Here is a 20,847-nt window from a genome sequence, read left to right on the forward strand (position 1 = left end):
CCATTCTGAAGACCTGTCTGACTAAAATATATATTGATTTTTAGAGCACTACTTTATTTGTTCCTAATTATCAGAAGATTGGTGCCTTTCTAAATGCAAATGTCTCTTTTTGGAATTAATGTGAATGTTTTTAACACAAACCTTAAAAAATAAAAACTGCTCTCACTTTTAACAAAACATACTTCACATAAAATGGTGAATTATTAGAGACCAAATTTCATAGAAGCGTTCTGATTTCTTCAGAGCTATGTGTGTGTTTAATGGCTCAGAAGAAATCAGGTACCCATAGGGATAGTTTAAGTAATAGTTGAGATTATAAAGTATCATCAGGGCCACCGCCTGAGCAGAACACATACAAGGCCTTTGCGCTGTCCCTTCAACTTGCCCTCTGTAAGACTATTTACTAATATCTCTCCTCTGCCTCCTCTATGAGGATGCTATAAAAATAAGCATTAGTGGTCTCCAAACAAACACAGCATTATTTAATATTGCTTACTGTTATTATCTTTCTTTCATACGTGTAGTTTTCCTGCATCTGAATTCTAATGGTCCTGTGCCTCCAATTCTCACACTGCTAAACCGAGGATGCTTTTACTCGGTTTTGTTCTATTACTACTAAGACAATTATCCGAATTCTATGTAGAAAGATGAACCACTTTTCTTGGTTCCATCTGAAATACTCAGATTAATGGGTTATCAATGAGGAACTTCTTCTCCACCTGATTTTTAGTTGCAACTCCTGCCATATTGACTAAATCAGGTTTTTTAAACCTCAACAAAATTTAAAAGCTTCAAATATATTTGCTATGGAAATAAGGAAAACAGGATTTTTAAGAGAGAGGGAACTACTTAAGATCATCAGTGCCTGAAGGAGAGAAATGAATAAACAGATTAAGCAAACATAGTCTAATGTAAAGTTCACCAAAGTATTAACAGAAAACTCAACTAGAAGTCAGTCTTGTTGAAGTTCTTCTTGTTTTCCTTTTTCTTTCAAGATACTTACCATGTATCCAACGTTACAAATGCCTGTCATGTGTGAGATCATGTAGCAGGTCCCTGTGCAGGGAACCAAGGCAAAGGCAGAGTCACTGGCAGGAGGCGGCAGAGCCAGCGCCCCAGGCAACACTGCGCAGGGCTTGGGGTTCATGGCAGGATCCCATGGCTCTGTGCTCCAGTGTGGGGAAGGAGAAGAGTGAGTGAACAGTGCAGTGTAGGACAAAGGAGCACATCCGCAAGGGTCTCAAAGAATGAAAGAGTGCCAGGGTAGACCCCAGGGGTGCATTTCAGGCAGAGTAGACCAATGAGCAAGTACAACGATGGATTTAAGCAAAACCAGGAGTGTGCTGTGGCTGGCAGGTGGACTGTAGATTGGAAAAGCACTGATGATGGGACCATACGAGTAACCTCAGAAGCCAGACTCCGAAGCCCATGTATGCCACACTGCAAGGTAAAGCGCTGTGTCAGTAAGAATCTGTAACATGAGCTAAAGCAGCAGTTCTCAAGGTGTGGTCTGCAGATCGTTGAGGGTCCCAGAGACCTTTTCAGGAGGGGGGTGGGACAGTATTTTGACAGTAATGCTAAGATATCATTTGCCTTTTTTACTGTGTTGACATTTGCACTAATGAGCCTTCCCAAGAATCAAAGCAGTTTTACCAAAGTGAACCAGTAGTTATTATATTCTTTGCTGCCCTACACTCACAGTTTAAAGCAAAAATATTTTCACAAAGGACATCCTTGATGAAGCTGTTCATTAATTTCATTAAATTTCAACCATGAGATACACATCTTTTTAATATTCTGTGTGACAAATGGGAAGTACACATAAAATACTTCTTTCTTTCTGTAAACAAGGTATAATGGTTCTCTTGAGGAAAATCATTTGTCTCATTATTTTAAACTGTGAGCTGAGCGAGCCACTTTTTTCATGGAACAGCAGTTTTACTTGAAAGGACTGACGAACAAATGATGCTTATTCAGAGCTTGGGTATTTTCTTGGAAATGAACAAAGTGAACCTGTCTCTTAAAAGAAACAACTGGCAGTATTTATCGCTGATGGTACAATTTAGACTTTCAAGTGAAAATGAGAAATTGGGAAAACTTGAATCTGCCACTGTGGGCTTACCAGTTGACCAATACTTAAAAAACATTTCTGAAGAGACTAGTGGTGAGATTTCCTGATATTGTAGAATAAAACACAAGTCCACATTTGGAATAGTTGGATTACACAGTAAATCAATATTTTCCAAATGACTGATGAACAATGTCAGAAAATCATATATGAATAAAAGCTCCATTCAAAGTACAAGACAGATCAATGGTCTTTAAAATACCAAACTACAAAAAGTTCAATGGTGTGATTTCAGATTCCACACCACAAACCTTTAAGAACCTACCATCTGTCGTTCCTGATCTACCATCAAATAAGAACATCACAATTATCTGAGAAAACTTTAAAAATATTCTTCTCTTTCCCAAGCATCTATCTGTGTTAAGCTGGATTTTTTTAATAGATTTCAACCAAAACAACAGACTGCTACAGGTTGAATGCATGGGAGCTAAGAGAATCCAACTGTTTTCTCTTAAGCCAAACATTAGATTAGAACGATGCCACTCTTCCTTCTAGTGTTGGTTTTGTTTGAAAAAGGTTTTTTTTTTCCCATAATATACATTCTTCACATTAACAAGTAATGGGTTTACTATTACTATAAATAAATTAATATTTTTAAATGTCTCAGTTTTAATTTCTCATGTGGCAAATAAACATATAAACAAAAGTTGTTTGGCATCTTCAATAATTTTTAAAAGTGTAAAGGGATCTGGAGACCAGAAAGTCTGAGAACTGCTGGGTTATCAGGCAGAAAGAGTGGCAAAGAATCAATGAATCCAGGCGAGAGAAGATGTTAACTTTGACAGAAGGGGAGTGGAGAGAGGAAGGCATCTGGGATGAAACTTTCCAGCTTAAGAGACTGTATGAAAGCCAATGCCTTTAGGTATAGATGAAGCGAGGCCCAAACAATGTCATAATATTTTTAATGAAGATGAATTAACTACAGCAGGAATGAAGAGATGGTTTTCTGAGGGGAAAATGAAATTCTTTAGGAAAAGACTATTTACACGATCTACGTGTGAATGAATTTAGCTAAAAGGCACTTCCTAAGAGACCACATGGCTGCATACATATGTCTCATTTTATTTTTGAGAGACCAGGGCAAATGACCGACAGGTAAACCAACATGAGTGATTTCATTAGTGCAAGTTCCCGTGCTACTGATGGGATTAGTGTCCACAGATGCACATCCTCATTATATGTCAATGATACCCATAATAATAATTCTAAAACAGCAAGAGGACAATTTTGTCCAGTGTTTAATAAGCCAGCCAAGTATATAAGTATTTTCGAAATACATTACAGCAAAGACTACCAAATCGAAGCTCTAGCATTTAAGGCGTTACCTCCAACTACCTGAAAACTGCCGTTCCAAAAACATTCACTTGTCACAGGTTTCATGGAGAGAACATGGCCTCATCTCATCGCAAGATGCTCTTCCCTCCAGGGCAGGCACTATGAGGACCCACAGCCACGATTCACAGGAATGCAAGTTAAAAACAGGTAGAAAACTCCATATACTTTTTCCATCTGTCAAAGCTGAGTTTTCTCTCAGTTCAGTTACTCCTTGCGATCATCAGAATGCATATGCTTTTGGGGGGAGAGGGGGAGTGATATATTCCTTTTTAAAGGTTGACTTGTTAAAACGTAGAACCAATGACAAGCATTTGTCAAATGTTTTAATTACTATTTATTTATAAAAAGAACTTCCTAAAGGAATATGTTTTCTGAAAATGAATGCCAATATTTAAAGTCTTATCTTACACTGAAGTGCAAGTCTGCACTTAGCAACAGCTGTTGAAATTTCCTGAGTAGCTGTGTACATCTGAAAGTAAAAACCCTGTTTTTAAAAATATTGGACAATCCACGCCTTTTAACTTACTTATAGATTTGTGTAATTATCTCCCTGCATTTTACTAAATTAGTTGGTTATGTGATAAAATCTGTTTTAGAGGAAGAAGACAGCCTTCTTCTTTTATTAAAATCTTATACTCCCTTCTTCCTCACTCTATGCTGGAGTGATAAACTACAAGAAGTCATACAAACAACTCCTAGAAGAATTAGACAACTTGGCTCTTTACAAAGCTGCTGCCATTTCATGCCTTTAGAGCTTGGTCACTTGCAGATGCTGTAGAGAGACTTGTGTTTCATTATCCTTCTGCTTCCCCAGCCCTACGTGAAAGCTCTCCATCTCCCCTCCCCTTTTTGGAAACTTCCTCCTTCCTGCTCCAAGTCCCTACTAACTAGCTTTAAGGAGGAAGGTTCAAGGCAGCATTTTATACCAGTCACTTTCGGGGGCCCACCATGTTTATCTGCTAATAAATGGCTGGTATTAGATAACCCACAGATTGAGTCTAAGTTTTAAAAAACAAGACTGATTCAGAGACCGTATTCTCAAAATGGCATGCATTACTTTGTTTTCTACTTAACTCCTAATCCTTTCCAGAGAACCACGCCAAGAAAAAGAGACATAACAGTACAGGTCCCTAACAGAAATAAAACAGAGATTAAGAAAACTTGGCATTATTAAACACTGACCAGCTTGCCACCTGCTCCTCTCCTCCAGGGACAGTGAGCAGATAGCGATGCATTGTACCTACGACAATAAGCGGCAGATGACAATCATCTGAATTCACTGTGAACCAGCATCTCTTAAGAACCTCCACCAGCTTCTCAGAAGCCTGGGAAATCATGGGGGTGGAATGGGGTGTGTCAATGATAAACTCTTTTTCCAAGTCTATAGTACACGGTCTTTTGACAAGAAGCAGACCTAAGATCATTACCCCATTATGTAAGATGCCAACCTTTAAACAATATTTCTTCTCACAGCTTTAGGTACTCCTTTTAACAGGTTCAGCTGTAACAGCAGTTGCATTGAAGTCCCATGTCAACAAAGCCAGGATTTAAGTCCTTTTCCTGACTCAAGGAAAAAAGAACAGTCTCAAACAAAGAGAAACACAAGCCGCAAGTCTGATGTGAAGCAGACGCAGCCCCGGGTTTCAGCACTAATGAGGGCGGAAGGCCCGAGCTCTATTTTCCTCCTGCAGACCGTCCCACTAGGGAACCCTAATGACTCGTAGGAAGGAACAGAGCCTACTGTTCTGTATGTGCACAACAGTGATGCAGACAGGGACTGTTCCACAGCCAAACAATCACGGCACATGCATCACTTTCTAGAACTGGAATGAAAAGACCGACTCCCTGAGTGTAGGCCGGGGACCCAGAGTGTAGGCAGGGGTGGCTGCTGAGAGGCAGGGGAGGTATGCCAGCACACATTCACTACGCCTGGTGGCTCTGCTCTGCAAGCTGGAAGCAACTGACAATTTTATACTGGACATAAGTGAAAAGATGCTCCACAGCATTCCTCACTGGGGAAATGCAAATCGAAACCATAATGAGATGTCACCTCACATGTGTTAGAATGGCCACTGTCAAAAGGACTAGAAATAACAAGTGTTGGCAAGGACGTGGAAAACAGGGAACCGTCATGAACTTTTGCTGGGGATGTAAACTGGTGCAGCTCCTGTGGAAAACTACCATAATAGAACTACCATATGACCCAGAAATTCTATTTCTGGGTATTTATCAAAATAAATAAATAAATAAATAAAATAAAATAAAATAAAACAAAATAAAATAAAATAAAAACAAAAATAAAAACACTAACTCAAAAAGATATATGCACCCCTATGTTCACTGCAACATTCTTTATAATAGCCAAGATATGGAAACAACCTAAATGTCCACCAGTGGATAAATGGATAAAGAAATTGTGGTACACATGCATGTACACACACACACAGAGGAATATTATTCAATCACAAAAAAAAAATATTGAAATCTTGCCATTTACAACAACATGGATGGACCTCACGGGCATTATGCTAAATGAAATAAGCCAACAAAAGACAAATATTGTATGACCTCTCATGTGTGGAATCTAGAAAACACACACACACACACACACACACACACACACACACCCCCCCTCCCCTCTCCCTCTCTTCCTCTCTCCCTCTCTCTCTCTCTCAGCTGATAAAGAGAACAGACTGGCGGCTGCCAGAGGCAGGGGTAGGGAGGATGAGAGAAATGGGTGAATTGCTTTTGTTTTGTTCTGTTTAAATGGAATGAATTTTTTAAAAATGAACAAACGTGAAATGAAGAGTATAAGAAATGGGTAGAAACGGTGGTAAGAATCAGATTTGGTTCTTTTGTCCCAGCAGGAGAAATAAATAGGTACATCTAACCCCTCTGAAATGGTCCTGTGGCCTACGATTAAGAAGTTCTATGAAAGAAAAAAAAGAATTATTAATATAATTTAAGACTCCAGAGAAAAACAACTTGGGAAATTCTGAAGGAAAAAAGGAATTACTTTAAGAATTTGGCTGGTAAAAAAATACGATTTTAAAAAGTCCCTCGTGATTGTCCTTTTGGTCCAACACAAGATATGTACCCCAACATTTATGAATTTATTCCAATAAGCTGAGAGTCATACACTGGTCAAAATATAAGAGCTGGAAGGAACTTTAAACATTATTTAATCACTGCACAAAGGAGAAAACAGAGAACAGAGAAATTAAATAACCTGCTCAAGGTCACTTACAAATGTACAGCCAGATGATTAAATTATACACTTACATATATTATCTGCAGATATTTTTACAGAGGGTATAGTTTTTCCACTTGTGGCTTTACGATCTGGCGTTCTTTGAGGTCCTACTGTTTTGCAACTAACTACTCTAGAGGAACATTTGCAGAATTTCCTGGAAACTCTCCATTTCAGAGGAGACATAAAGAAAGAGTAGCTCCCAAAACACCGTATGAAAAAGCCGAGGAGTGTTTCCCTACGGTTGGACCTAAAATGGATAACTATGGGGGGCACGTGGGGCGGACACTTATTGGTGACGCATAATAGAGGCCAATTTGCCTTTTCCTAGGTGACACAAACACCACAAAACTACATATGTAAATATGATAGCAGGGATTTTTTTTTTAAGTTTTTTTTTTTTTTTTAACTGAAAACTGTTTAAGAGGGTAGGATGTGTAAGCCGTTTTGAACAGCAGTGTTACGGCTTGTCAAGTTCACTACCGGAGAGCCTGAGAGCTGCCATATTGTCCCTGGAAGCTAAGCATGAAGGCTGTGAACAGCCACACGAAACAAAAGCTTTTAACCAAACTCTCCAATTAAGGATGAAAATGCAAGTTCGCCCCCTTGAGACAAGAGAAAGAAAACAGCGTTCCGTTAAAAATAGTAAATTAAGGAGAAGATATTAACCGGAAATTGTCCAACAACGCTCTTACCCACAACCTTGAAGAAACAAGTACTGGTATTATAAAGATAATTAGGGATGGAAATTCAGTTAATGTGACTTTTGACTGTGTAGCTCTAAAGATGGGGATCACGGTTCTGATTTTAAGCGCCTTCTTGATTGAGAAGCATGTGGACTTTCCCAGGAAGGTAAATACTCAACGAACGAGACTTTCGAGTTGTGCTTAAACATATCCGCTCCTGAGTGTTTGGCTGCTAAAACCATGAGCATCTTGGCAAGATATACTGGCTTGGTGAATTAACTGTTCCATATGGCTAATAAGCTTATGCAATGAGCATTTGGAAAAGGAATTAGTACAGAGATACCTCAATGAACTGATACACCAGGGAGGCAACCTCCTTCCTAATGAGCTTGGCCACACAATGAAGAGAGGATTCACACAAGATGTGGAGCATGCTTGGTTTGGAGCAGGAAAGCTGGAGTGAGAATTTTTTCCTGGCCATCCTGGGGCATATTCTCAAGGCGAATGGTCCGAGAAGGCTTACATTCTGGATAAAAGGATTCGATGTCATCTCTCTACCTACTTGGATCATTCTTTAGGAAATAAAAGGCAGATGTGGAAAGTCTTAGTAATTCCTGCATCAAAAGCAAACTTTTTCGACAAACCACCTTGGTGATGTTTAGCTGCAGTTAAAAAGATAATAAGAACACAAGGCTTATTATAAAGTGAATCAGCTTTGGTCTAAAATGACCAAAAGAATTTCTCTGACTATCTCTGAAAGCAAAGGAGTATAATATGATGGTTTTAGAATCTTGGTGTGTATACGCATCGCTCGGGGTACCTGTTTAAAATGCAAAAACCCATCAGAGTGAAGCGGATTCCCACAGACGTGCATCCTCAGGACGATCACTCTGCTAACCACAGTAAGAAGAGTAGAAATATCACCAAAGAGAAGTGAGGTTCTAGTCTAGTTTACAGGGTTAACTAGTTGTGAAATGAGGCAAGTCACTTAACCATACTGAATCCTTGACTTTTCCTTTAAAAGTATTGGACTTTTCAAATCATCTATAAACGTCATTAAAATTCTAAAGGTTTCAGAGGTAAAACAAGCTCCAAGTCTCCCAAGTTAAATTAAGGCGTGATGCCATTTCTGAAGCTTTTATAATTTATGCTCGAAAAGCAGAAACTGAATCCTGATTGTTTTAAGAGCCACCATATGCCACTGGTTACCTAAATGAAGAAAAAGATTCTGGAATCTTAAGTTATGAAACTAAGTAATAATAATGATGCTAAGCTGTACTTACTGAGTGCCAGGGTCTGTTCTAAGTGCTTGATATATATTAACTCATTGAGCAAAAAAAAAAAAAAAAAGAAGACAACAAAGATAATCTGAACTTTGAAATTAGTAAAGTAAGTGGGGACAATGTTTAATATTAAATCATAACTATTATTACAGCTTTGGCAATAATTAATATTAAACTACAACCATAAAATTCTGATAAAGTGACTAAGGAGAATGGCTCATATTAGATGTGAGTAAATGACCCGGCCTCCTAAACTGTGAACAGTTTTCAACCCAGTGAAGAAATATGTTAGGACTGCCTTCATCTATGGAGAAATCTGCAGCATTTAACACAGAAAAATGTTTTCCCTGAGAACAGAAGCACCCATTATACTGCCTAATTCCTTTATAAATCAGGATTTTAAGCATCTTGATACTGCCTAATTCCTTTTATAAATCAGGATTTTAAGCACTATTGACCTCTAAAGTAAAGGTATATTTACATATTTACAGCACAATGTGTCAAGCAGGTTAAGGAATAAAAAAATTATTTCTCGGTTTATATGACAGATATCAGACTACTAGACCAAAAAAAAAAAAAGGGAACTCAACCATATCTTTTTTTCTTTAAATACTTGGTAGTGCTATATTTGACAGAGGTCCCTATGCCCTGACAATTATATAAGTTTAGAGAAGGTTTACCAAACAGGAAGACACCTGTAAGAATTTACAATGGATTTTTTATTTATATTTACTAAAAAACTGCCATAAACGATCACTCTGCTAACCACAGTTCTAGGTTTTCAGGACAGCCGCGAAGTTTAAGATACACAAATTCTTTGTTTTACCTTTGGAAGAGGATGACACAGTCAAACAATGATGCAATGAAGCCATAACTGGCCTATCCCCAAAGCCAACACAGGGACTGTGCAAGTGTCAGAAAGATCGGATTAAATGGTATTAAACAAACGCCACCCCACCCTCGACTACAATCACAAGCTCGAGTAACCCTTTTCAGAGGCCGACAGACCTCAGAGGGTCAAGGCTGGAAGATGAACAGCGGAGATGCTAAGTCAAAAATTTAGTCAGAGAGAAACAGAACCGGAACTCTCTGCCTCCTGCCTTGGAGTTGATAACTAGAGCGTTCACCAGAAAACACAACATTTAGAAAAGAAGTCTCCTTTCCTTTTCTTTTCATCCACTGGTGCACAGTATCCTCTAGGCCAGGCTCGGGGCCCACAAACTACTGCCAGCGGCCCACTGCCTACAGCCCATGAAGAAACCTAGGAGCAGATTTCATATCTTTCAATAACTGAAAAAAACAACTTATCCAAAAAGAATATTACATAACACATGAACATTATAAGAAACTCAAATTTCAGTGTCTATATAAGTTTTGTTTGTTTATTAGTGTCTATAAAGTTTTATTGTAACAGTCACTCTTGTTTACATCTAGCCGAGGGCTGTTTTCACACTCTAACAGCGAAGTTGACTAGTTGCTACAGAGGCTGTAGGTCCCAAAAGTCCTAAAATATTTTACTATCTGTCCTCTCCAAAAAAGTTTGTGGACTTCTCTTTCCTGACCCAGCAGAAACCTACAACGAATACAGCATATGAGAAGTTAAATGGGAAGGAGAGAAAATGCAGCATGGGGAAAACCAAAGTGTGTGCCCAAGCTCTGTCCTCTCAATTCACAGCGAACAGCGAGTCTGGCAGAGCGAAAGGGAGGAGAAGTAAGTGGTCAGATTTCACATCGCTGCAGTAATGATGTGAACACAAAAACCTCCATTATTTTTAGGCCTGACAATCTTTAGGAACTGAAGAGCCCATTAATACATGCTTTCTCCAACTACAAGAAGTGGCGGCAGACACAAAGCACATGGCATAGCTATCCTCTCTCTATCTACGGACAAATTACATTGTTCTAACCTTAATGAGGCTCCTTAGAATATATCTGCCAGTCACAGAGGGTGGGGTAAATAAAAGTCAAAAGGGAATGGGCCCTGTTGTGTAAATTCTAGGTTAGAAATCAAACTCCACGCTCTCGCTCTCGTTCTAGCCGGGTCTGACCTTGAACTAGTCATGTGACTCTCTGATGGCCTAACTCTTCTGTTTAGTAGGACATGCTGACAAACCAGAGGAAGATTATCTCTTTCAACACCTAAAACCAGAGAAAAATGAAAACAGATTAAGAGATGAGGGACTTTTATTTAAAAAATAATGTTTTGTTTTCTTCTTTATAACAGACAAGATACGATTAGGATAGAGATATTTCGCAACGTAAAGCAAAGGGTCCACAGCTGAGCATCAGACTGTATTCAATGACATCACACTGTATTCAGTGATGTTAACCACTGCAATATTCAGATGAAGGACTGAGAAAGAGAGGCATTTGAATGCAAGGATGTGAGTTTGTTCTTTCTCTTGTTTTAGGGGCTTCTGGAAACAAAGACGCCTGTACCCATGCAGGGTGTGTTCTACTTTCTTTCCCTAGGGGCAAAAGCAACATTTGTCTGAATAATGCCTGTATATAAGTAGCCACCCAGGCATTAGTCATGAATATTATCTGTGGTAAGGGGTGGGTTAGAACAGCCAGCACCTCCCTGCCACTGTACTCCAATAAAATGAAGCTTGTTTATCACAACCCAGACACTTGAAACAGTGCTGTTTACCTACTGGTGTAACTTTAAGAAAATAAACCACCTTAGGCCTCTGAAGAACAAAACAGTGCGCTGTCTCATCTAGACAAGGAAGACTGATTTTCTGAGGGCAATCTGATGCAGTCCAGTAACTTGATTTTCAGCTTCCACGAGGTTTTACTTTTTTTAAACCAGCATAGAATCGAAAGCAGAGAGTGATGTTTCTCTCAACTGGTTCTCTCAATTTAAAAGTTAAGAGCTTTAAACAAGAAAAGTCATCTCAAGATCCTGAGAAACACATTTTAAAAAACTTCCTGAATATTAAATATAGAATCACCATATGATCCAGCAAATCCACTTCCAGGTATATAAAAACATATGCCCACACAAAGTTGTACACGAGTGTTCACAGCGGTATTATTCACAACAGCCAAAAGGTGAAAACAAGCCAAAGGTACAACAGAACGTGGTGCCCCCACACAGCGAATACAGCTTCACAATGTTGCAGCACGGACAAACCTTGAGTCATGCTGCTGAGAGAGAGAAACCAGTCACAAATGATCACATATCATATGATTCCCTTCCCATGAAGTTCCAGAACGAGCGAATCCTGAGACAGAAAGATGATCAGGAACTACCAGGAGCTGGCGGGGTGAGGGGTGAGGGGGTGGGTAGGAGTAGGAGGGCTAGCTTGGTTAATAAATACGGGTTTTCTTTTCGGGATGATGATAATGCTCTAAAATCAGACAATGATGACAGTTGCATGACTCTGTAAATCTATTAAAAACAACTACACTGTGCACTTTACCTGAATGGGTGAATTTTATGGTATGAGAATTACTTCTCAATAAAGCTGTTATGAAAAAAGCTACTGGACCTTTTCTTCCATCACTAAGAATGACATACTTCATACTGTAGACAGTTAGCACTGAGCTAGCTATACGTTAAAATTTCATTTTTGCTGCTATCAGTTTCTACATAAAGAAAGAGGAGTCAGACTTAAAAAGGGTTAACAGATCCCTCTGGTGGTAATTCTTGTTTTATGACACATTAAACTTGATGACAAATTGAAAAGTCTTGTGCTCTGAGGGAAAATCTTTCTCATTGCCATGTCCAAGGGATCAGGGCAGGAAGGGCCTAACTCCGCCCTGGGGTGCACACTGTTTATGAAGCTTAACTGCAGCAACACATCCACATTTATATGTAATGGAACAAGAGAGAAGGGGCAAAATACTACTGTGGAAAAAAAAATTCCCCAAACAAAAAAACAAGGCTGTAAATCAGATAAACCAGACCACTAAATCACAGTCTGTGCTCACGCAGACTCAGTGCCACTTACCGCCTGGGTCTTCGGGCCTTGTCTGGTCATCTTAGGCGTAGTGACTGTGTCTCCTGCAGCCACCTCTTCAGAAACTGAACTCTCTCTGATATTACTCAGAAAATCCACTTCATCGTCAGCTTTTGTGTCTGGCATTTCTGAAGAGAACAAGGGGGTTACAAAGTACATTTGAAAAATTGATTCCTGTGCCTCACTATTTACACAACATGCTCCAGGTTTTGTGCGTTTTGTTTGTTTTTGCTTTTGTGCTAACTGGAAAAGTATTCCCCGGCTTTCAGCAGCTGGTGTTATTTCTGACCCTGTGCTGAGCCATTATTCCTTTATCTCACGGTTGTACGGTTTTCCCTGGCCTTCGTATGGGTTTGCAGCTAAGGGAACATCCAACTCCATGTCTACTGAACTTCCATTTTCATGACAAATCTAAGTGTGGTGCTGACTTACATACGGAAAAGTAAATTCACAAGCTGCAAGGTAACAGATGAAGAGCTGAAGCTAAGTATTCCATTTTGACCAGGATCAAAGAGGCAAGAGATGTTTGCATTTGTAGAGGAAACAAAAAAAAAAAGAAAGAACCTCTGAGAATGAGATAAAGCCTTTGGGAAGAGTTTTTCTTTATAGACATACTATACATACTCATTTACCCAGAACTGCAATGGATAACGCATGGAACTATTCTGGTACGTTATTTTTTGTTTCAGCGCTTGCTTCTTCCCAAACCAAAGTGTAATCATAAACCAGCAATTCCTTTTTTTTAAGAAAAAGTTATTACGTGTTTTCTTTAGAATTATGCTCAACAGACCAAACAGCAGTGGTTTTTGTACCTGACCACCACGTGGTCAAGCAAATACAAGAAGGAAATGATAAAGCGATGTGTGAAGCAAATTTAGCCTTTGATACTTCTTTAAAGGAGACAGATGACTGAAGAGTCAAAACTCACCTTAATGATCCAAATACAAATGGAACTATCATCTAAATTTCATGTGGACAATTTTCTGTAGTTGTTTTTAATCTAGTTATGGCACTATTCTCACAGAGAAAACTGGTCCCTACACCAAAGGGCAGAAAGGTTTCTTTCACCAAAGAATAAGTTAAGATTTTATTCTAAAAGCATGTTGTGATGTACACAAACATCTAATCAGATTTAGAGAAGTTTCATTTCTATAAATGAACATTTTCAAATCTTCTTTGCTTGCCCTTATTATTATGTAATCTTAACAGCAATTTAAAAATAAGCAAGCAAGTTTCTTTGCTCAAAGAAACAAAACCTGTCCATTTCAAAAAATGTGATTAAAGTTGAAAAAAATATGACTAAGCACCCCCCCTTAGAAGTATTCCTTGATCAAAACATTTCTAAGTGAGTTGGAGTGATTTTTTTTTTTTTTTTTGGTTGTTGTTGACTTTTATTTATTGGGAATGTGTTTTTTGGCACTACCTAACTATCCTATACCCATCAACTGAAACTACGTATTTCTGGCAAGCAGCCACCAGTCACAACAGTGAACAGTGATTACTGACACTTGAAGGATGTGGGCAACGTCTGCAGGGTTGGCCTGCCTCAGTCATGCACAACTGGTTTCCCAAAGCACTGTCATCAACGCTCTTGATAGGTGAGAGGCCACATCCCTTCTTTCTAACTAGAAGTTGTGTGTTTTCCCCATTTCCATTTGTATTTGGCTTGATCTGCAGCAGTATACAAAAACAGAAGCCAATGTCATGGAGCGCCTTTCAAATCGGCAGTTAAACCCAGGCCTCTTCACTCATGAGACATGACAGTTATACTCATGAATGGAATACAAACTTCATACAAAAAGCACTTTGGCTCTGGGATCCCACTCAGGTGCTTTTTCTCTAGGGCAGTGTGCCCGGGGACATTCCCCAGTCCTGGCTATCTCCTGAAGCAAGCACAGATGCCGTCGGTGGCTGCATCTCTCTTTAGTCTGAGGCCATGAGCTCCAGTCACACACGACTCACTCCTCCTGGTAGCAGAACAAGTAACTCGCCCACTCGTATCCACCAACCCCAAACCCAGAGACACTGCTGAACGTCATTCGTCTCGTTTTCCTTCCTAAAACCTTAAAATCTTAGGAATCACTTCTTAGCACTTTACTATATTTACATACTATAAAATATCAGCGTCTGAAATTCTCCCTGGTTTCTACCTTTTCTCATATGGTACTACAGACACGGAACTCCTAGTTTGTACTTGACTTGGGTTAAACTCTGACTACTGACCAAAAAGAGAAATAAATCCAGCCCATGTGGCCGAAGACCAGCACCCAAACGAAAAGAACACAGCCAGGCATCAGCTTACAGCCACTCTCATTCTTCTGAAATGTCAATCTGCCATGGCCCCCAAAATAGACTTGTTGTTGTGCCTTATTTTAAAAATTAGAGACCTTCTCATTTAAATTGAGATAGCCCCCAGCAAATTTCTAACACTCCAGAACATTAACAAAACTAAACCCCGGAAGTCACCGAAAAACACCCCCTCAGGTTGTGTAAATCCCTCACTGGAAGGGGGAAAAAATTATAAATAGTTAAAACTGCCTAATCTGGAAAAATGACCATTGTATTTACATTACTCTTTTTCCTACACAACTTCTTTTCTTACTGTTTGTTCATTTCTCGACACACCCCACCCCCACACTCTTAACCTGTGCTACTTATAGGGCCTTTCAGAAATTAGAAAGAACAGCAAAAACACAAACACTAAAAACAGGCTACTTCTTACCTACAAAAGCCTGGGGGCAAGCGTGGAGACAGGTCTCTGTCTATATCTGGTGGCAGGTGGCTATATCACAGTGCGAGTGAAACTGACCTTCAAAGACTTCAGAAGTCAACACTCCAGTTTCAGCTTCAGCCTCAGGCCCCAGTATGAAGCTGTACTCAGAGCTGGTTTCCACCGAGCAGTAGTGCTTTCTCTTTGCTCTCCCTGGACATGGTTGCCCACGGATGGAACAGGCCGCCGTGTGAGCAATCTGCTCGGTGCAGCTGCTTCACCAAGATAAGCAGACACGTCTGCCCTATGACAGCGGCTCAGCAGACTGGGCTGGGGCGGAAATCCTGCATCCTATCCCTGCACTGTGCAGGGCCCTGAATTCTCAGACCGGTGCCCAAAAGCAACAGGCAATGGCATGGGAGGTCTGCTCCTCAGGCAGGAAAGGAGGGAGCTCCCTCCCGCACCCCTCCCCCGCCTTTGCCAATGACCTAATACCATCATTTGCTACGTTAGGCCGCTGGTTTAGAACGATACTGACAGCTCTTCACGAAACCACTCTGACTCTAAATTTGCTCACAACACAGACTAGGAGGATGGGGGCGGGGGTGGAGGTGGGTGGCGGGGAGAGTTTCAAGCTTAGAAATAAAAGTTTTTCAGCACCGCTTTGATGGCTCTAGAGAAAGAACTAAGCCATGTGAATAAAAACATCTGCTAAAATCATTTATCATTAGAGAGCACCAGTGACCCAGTGGGCACTGTGTCCCCTGTAAGGAAAGGCACAACTGCTCCAGGGCGACAGAGAGAGCATTTACAGGCCTAAGCAACCAAGCCAGGCGTCCACAATACAGGAAGCAAATCTGCCCAACCCTGAGATGATGCACCTCTCCTGATGGAGGTGCTCGTTAACTTGGCAACCTACCCAGCAAACACAAGACCTCTAACGACAAAGAAACCTACATTTCTACCAGCTCATCGCAGAGACTTTTAGGGGAACCTGTCTCTCAAATTGCTAATTTTTTATTCTGATTTGCTCACCTGTTGTCAGCTCTGATCCTTGGACAGGCCGGAGAATCTTCTCTGACTCCTCCCTTCCAGCAAAACATCCTGCAGGGTTCCCGGGGGCTTCTTCATGAACACTGCCCATCTGCTGTGTCTCCCCAGGCAGGAAAGCCATCACCTTCCCCGCAGAAGCACTCTCCAGCTGTTCAGTCACTGGGCCAGACTCAGGACAGGATGGTGACATGTGACTGGTCTCGCCCTCTGGGAGCAGGGCTCCTGAGGCCTTGACTCGTTCTATGACGGCATCCACTATGCAACTCGCAGCCTCCTCGATGGAGCCTGCTGTCTCAGGCAGCTGCCCGGCGTCGGCAGACACAGCGCAAGGCAGTGGGGGAGCACCCCTCTCCCTGCCTGTGGCCTTGTCCTCACTGGTCAAGACCCCCATCTCTGCAGTAGGCTGCAGAGGGACGAGACGTGCGTCATCACCCACTTGTGCGTCTTCGGAGTCACCCAGGCTACAGCTGCGGTCGCCTCCGTCCAGCCTCGCTTTTCCCCGACGAAGAGGTACCATCTCTGGGGACGCGGCGCCCTGGAGGTCAGTCGCACATTTGTTTGGTAAAGCCTCTGGCAAGCCCAGGATCACATTCTTCCCCTGGTTCAACAAGACCTCTGGCGTCGAGAGGCCGTGGGCATCGCGTGACACAGCCTCCCTTCCAGCCCCGACAGTGCCCTGCAGAGCACTGGCCAGTGCAGCATCCACCGCCACATTTCCACGCACCTCACCAGCAGTGCTCGCTCCCAGGGATTCAGTTTCTTTCACTCCAACATCCAGAGCAAAAGATCCATCACAGTTACAAGCCTCAGACCCTTGTGGTAACAGGCCCTGGAGCGGAGTTGAGCTGCTCTGCTCTGCACACAAGGCTTCCTGGCTTGAGTCTGCAGCCAGACTTGCTCCTGGTGGCACCAGGCTCCGTGCAGCCCCACCTTCAGTCAGCAGTGAGACTGGTGGGGCCACTTCCTTGTTGTGTTTAGTTTCTGCGTTCAGACAGGCCAAGGGTGTGCCCCACGAACTGCCTCCATCAAGCGCTTTGTCCTCGGCACAGACGTTCGTGCTGGGCTCTGCACAGACTCCCGGTGCCTCCTGTCCAGAAGAGGCTGTTCTCTGCTCTTCCTGTGGCGTTCCTGAAGAAAGAGTGTCTTCCTTAACAGAGGAAAAAATCACCGCTTTATCCTTGTCTTGCCCCTGAGCTGCAGAGCTTTCTGGAATCACCGGATTTTTTCCTTTTTCAGTCAAATTGGTAGCAGAGGCCAAAGCAGCCTGACCCACACGCAGCAGGGAGCAGTCAGCATCCCCCTCGATACTCAGAACTTCAGGGGCTGCTGAGGGGCAGGGCCTCTCCTGCTCCCCACCAAATCCCACGGGACTGGCATTCCCCATGCTGGGCGGAAGGGCTAAGGCAGCAGGGGGTGTGGGCAGACCCGCCGCACTGTCTTCTAGTGGCTGCTTATCCGGCTCACACGAATCTCGGCCATCTTCGCAATCTGCAGCATTGTATGGTTCAGAAGTTGCTGTTCCCTTTTCTTTCTGGGAGGGGACAAGAGAAAGTACGTCATCTTTGGTTACTGATTCATTGCCTGGACTGCTTGCCAGAGAGAAAGTCCTGCCCGATGACAGTGCCTGGTCTGACACTGGTTCTTTCTTAGCTTTAGGGACAACAGCATGTGGATGTGGAAGCACCTCGAGCACATTGGTTAAAGATGTTTCTAATTTCAAATCTCTTCCTTGGCCCTCTTCATCCGAAACTTCGAGAGAACAAAACCCCACATCTCCCCGAGTATCTCTTACATGGTCAAAGGTGGCTGAGCCTTCAGGACAGATGGCAGCGGGTGGATGCTGTGTGTTGGGCAGCTCTGTGGTGGTGCTTCCGGGCTGGGAAACTGTGTCACCATGTTGTTTCCCAGCCAACGCACCACTAGAAGTCACTGTGCTCTGCTGACATGTAGAGGCAGCGCAAAGTTTATCGTCTCCAGATGTAGAACAGATGGGTGACTTGCTCTGAACATGAGATGAATTCGTTTCTAATTTCTGCTTTGGCATAACATCTTTTTGTGGCCTGGGAAAGTTTAAATCAGAGGGTGACACTGCCTCACATGTGTTTGCCAACGGAGCATCAGGTTCGGACGCAACTGAGATCTTGTCTTCTGCAGCAGCTGGAAGAACTAGAGAGTTCTGGTCCACCGAAACGGCAGAGCTCTCTTTACAACTTTCTGAAGTTCCAGTGTCTGCAGTTTTTCCAATGGAGGCTTCTGTGCTAAGAAATCCTAGTGGAGACTGAGCAGGTTTGTCACCACACACGGAGCTGGTGGTAGAGACACAGTTGGGAACACCGGCTTTATCCACAGGCGTGCTGGTGTCTCTGACACCAGAGGCCCCGGCTGCGCTGAGATCAGAGTTCTCGAGTCTCCCCTTCGCACTTTCCCCATGCTCCTCTGCCTGTTCCCCCTTTTTCTCCATGCCTTTATTCTTCTGGGAGGTGGCATCTGGGTTCACGAGGCCATGTCCTGTTTCCCCTGCAGTCTGTGGGACACTGGCATCTGCTGCTGCGCTGACGACCAGCTCACCTGCAGAGAAATGCTGGCCTGTGTCTGGAGCCGCAACTACGACTCCTGGCCGGACAACGTCCCCACTGCTCAGAAATGCCTGGTCTGTGGCCATTGCAGATTCTGTTCCAGTTTCTTCACTTCTGATTCCACAGGATGGAGAGCCTTCTGTGCCCTTTGCTTCATAATCGGGCATGCTCTGGAGGCAGCTGCTGGGTTCAGACGCAGTTCCAGAGTCCACAGCAGGTGCTGGCCCCACTTCGTCCCCATTTTTTCCCACGTCTTTACTTTTCTTCCTATAGGAACGGTCCTTATGCTCTTCCTTACCCACACTGGACAAGTCACAGGAACTTTCAATCTGCCCAACAGTGCTCTCTGGGCAGCATGGAGAGCTCTCAGCATCTGCAGGAGGAGACAGCTGCCGGCTGTCCGTGGACACTGATGCACGGGAAAGGAACTGGCCATCTGTATCTTGGGCAGTGGATCCTGAAGAATCCTGTGCTGTCATCATTAAAGGCATAAGACTGTCCATCTGCTTGAGGTTTGTTTTCTAGGAGGAAATGAAAAATATTTTTTAAAAACTCTTCGTGGAAAAAGATGTTACTGAAACCTATAGGCGGAAACCCTGCTGGAGAAAGCTCACTTCCTTGCAGCCCCTCTAAGCTTACACAGTAAGCTGATCTAAATAAGTACAAACAAATTCTCTCTTGTTCTTGATACCACTGTCATCTCTTAGAGCTGCATATCCAGTGCAATGATAAAAATTGTCAAGAATACACGATTATTTTCTATACTATGAACTTATTTTAGAAAGTAGCTTAAAACTGGGCCTCAAAAACTGTATTAAGAAAAAATCAGTGATATATCTTCTTCAAAAGAGCAGCTGAGAAATTCGATATTTTTTAGGGTCTTTAGAGGAGCAGAGGCTGGTTCCATTCTGCCTCATACATCCAGGTAAATTCTTCCTGAGGAGTTAAGGGCCTTTCATCCCCCAAATATGCACCATTCAACCTGTATTAACAGTTTTAGTTATAGGTTCATAATTTCAAAAACAGTACAATGGCAGATATTCTTTTACTTTTTGATAAAAGCAGTTCCTCTGTTATTCAAACTAAATATTAGATAAATAACATCAAACTAATAACACCTAATTCTTGATTATTATCAAGAGGTACTATGGCTTAAGGATACCTCAAAAATAGTTCTTGTAACTTTAAAGTATTTTTTTAAATGCAACAATATAACCAACTACATGGTAATGGTTAAAAATAACCATGATCACCACCTGATGGAAAATGCTATGCTATTAATGTAAATGCTAGCTATGAAGATCAAAGTGAAATCAGAAATATTTATAATACAATGTACAGAGAAAATAAAATCCTTAGTTAACCTAAGGTTATAATTGTGTAAAAAAAATCGCACGTACATGCAGACAAGACTTAGGAAAAGTGGAGAAAAACAAATATAGCTGATCTTTAGGGGGAATTTGACTTTAGACTGAAATTTCTGAAATTCTTATAATGATACTATTTGTTTAGTACATAAAAACGACTTTTAAAACATCTGATTTGCTCTTCACTCACTATCTGATCTTGCAATAATCTCATGCATATCTACCGTCCACTGTCCTCTCATTTATTTACTGAGCAAATATACTGAGTATTTATAGTACTCCATCATCAGACTATTCTTGCCTTACTGGGTCTACTGTAAAGTCTATGCATATAAGTGTAATATGTGTCATGCTCACTAAAGTCCTTCCAATAAGACAGTGAAAGAAAAACGGATTTTCACTAAAACCTTCTGGGCTGTGCTTCTTAGAGTATGCAAAACTAGCTTGCTTCCATTCCTGTTGAGAGTGTAACAGTGGCCTGAAAATTACGAAAG

The 20,847-nt window shown here is 41.8% G+C and overlaps 1 protein-coding gene across 1 annotated transcript in view; it reads right to left on the minus strand.

The window, feature by feature from the left end:
- Positions 1–20,847, minus strand: part of AKAP13 (A-kinase anchoring protein 13) — a 247,495-nt gene that overhangs the window by 106,587 nt on the left and 120,061 nt on the right. Inside the window, exons 7-11 of the mRNA XM_023529007.1 lie at positions 16,393–19,507; positions 12,617–12,775; positions 10,796–10,821; positions 7,962–8,061; positions 4,708–4,877 (exon numbers count right to left, since the gene is read on the minus strand). Coding sequence (XP_023384775.1) covers positions 4,708–4,877; positions 7,962–8,061; positions 10,796–10,821; positions 12,617–12,775; positions 16,393–19,507 — 3,570 coding nt within the window. The remainder of the gene's footprint in view (positions 1–4,707; positions 4,878–7,961; positions 8,062–10,795; positions 10,822–12,616; positions 12,776–16,392; positions 19,508–20,847) is intronic.

The sequence above is a fragment of the Pteropus vampyrus genome, unplaced genomic scaffold (assembly GCF_000151845.1).
Source record: "Pteropus vampyrus isolate Shadow unplaced genomic scaffold, Pvam_2.0 Scaffold34, whole genome shotgun sequence".
In the NCBI taxonomy this organism is placed as follows: domain Eukaryota; kingdom Metazoa; phylum Chordata; class Mammalia; order Chiroptera; family Pteropodidae; genus Pteropus; species Pteropus vampyrus.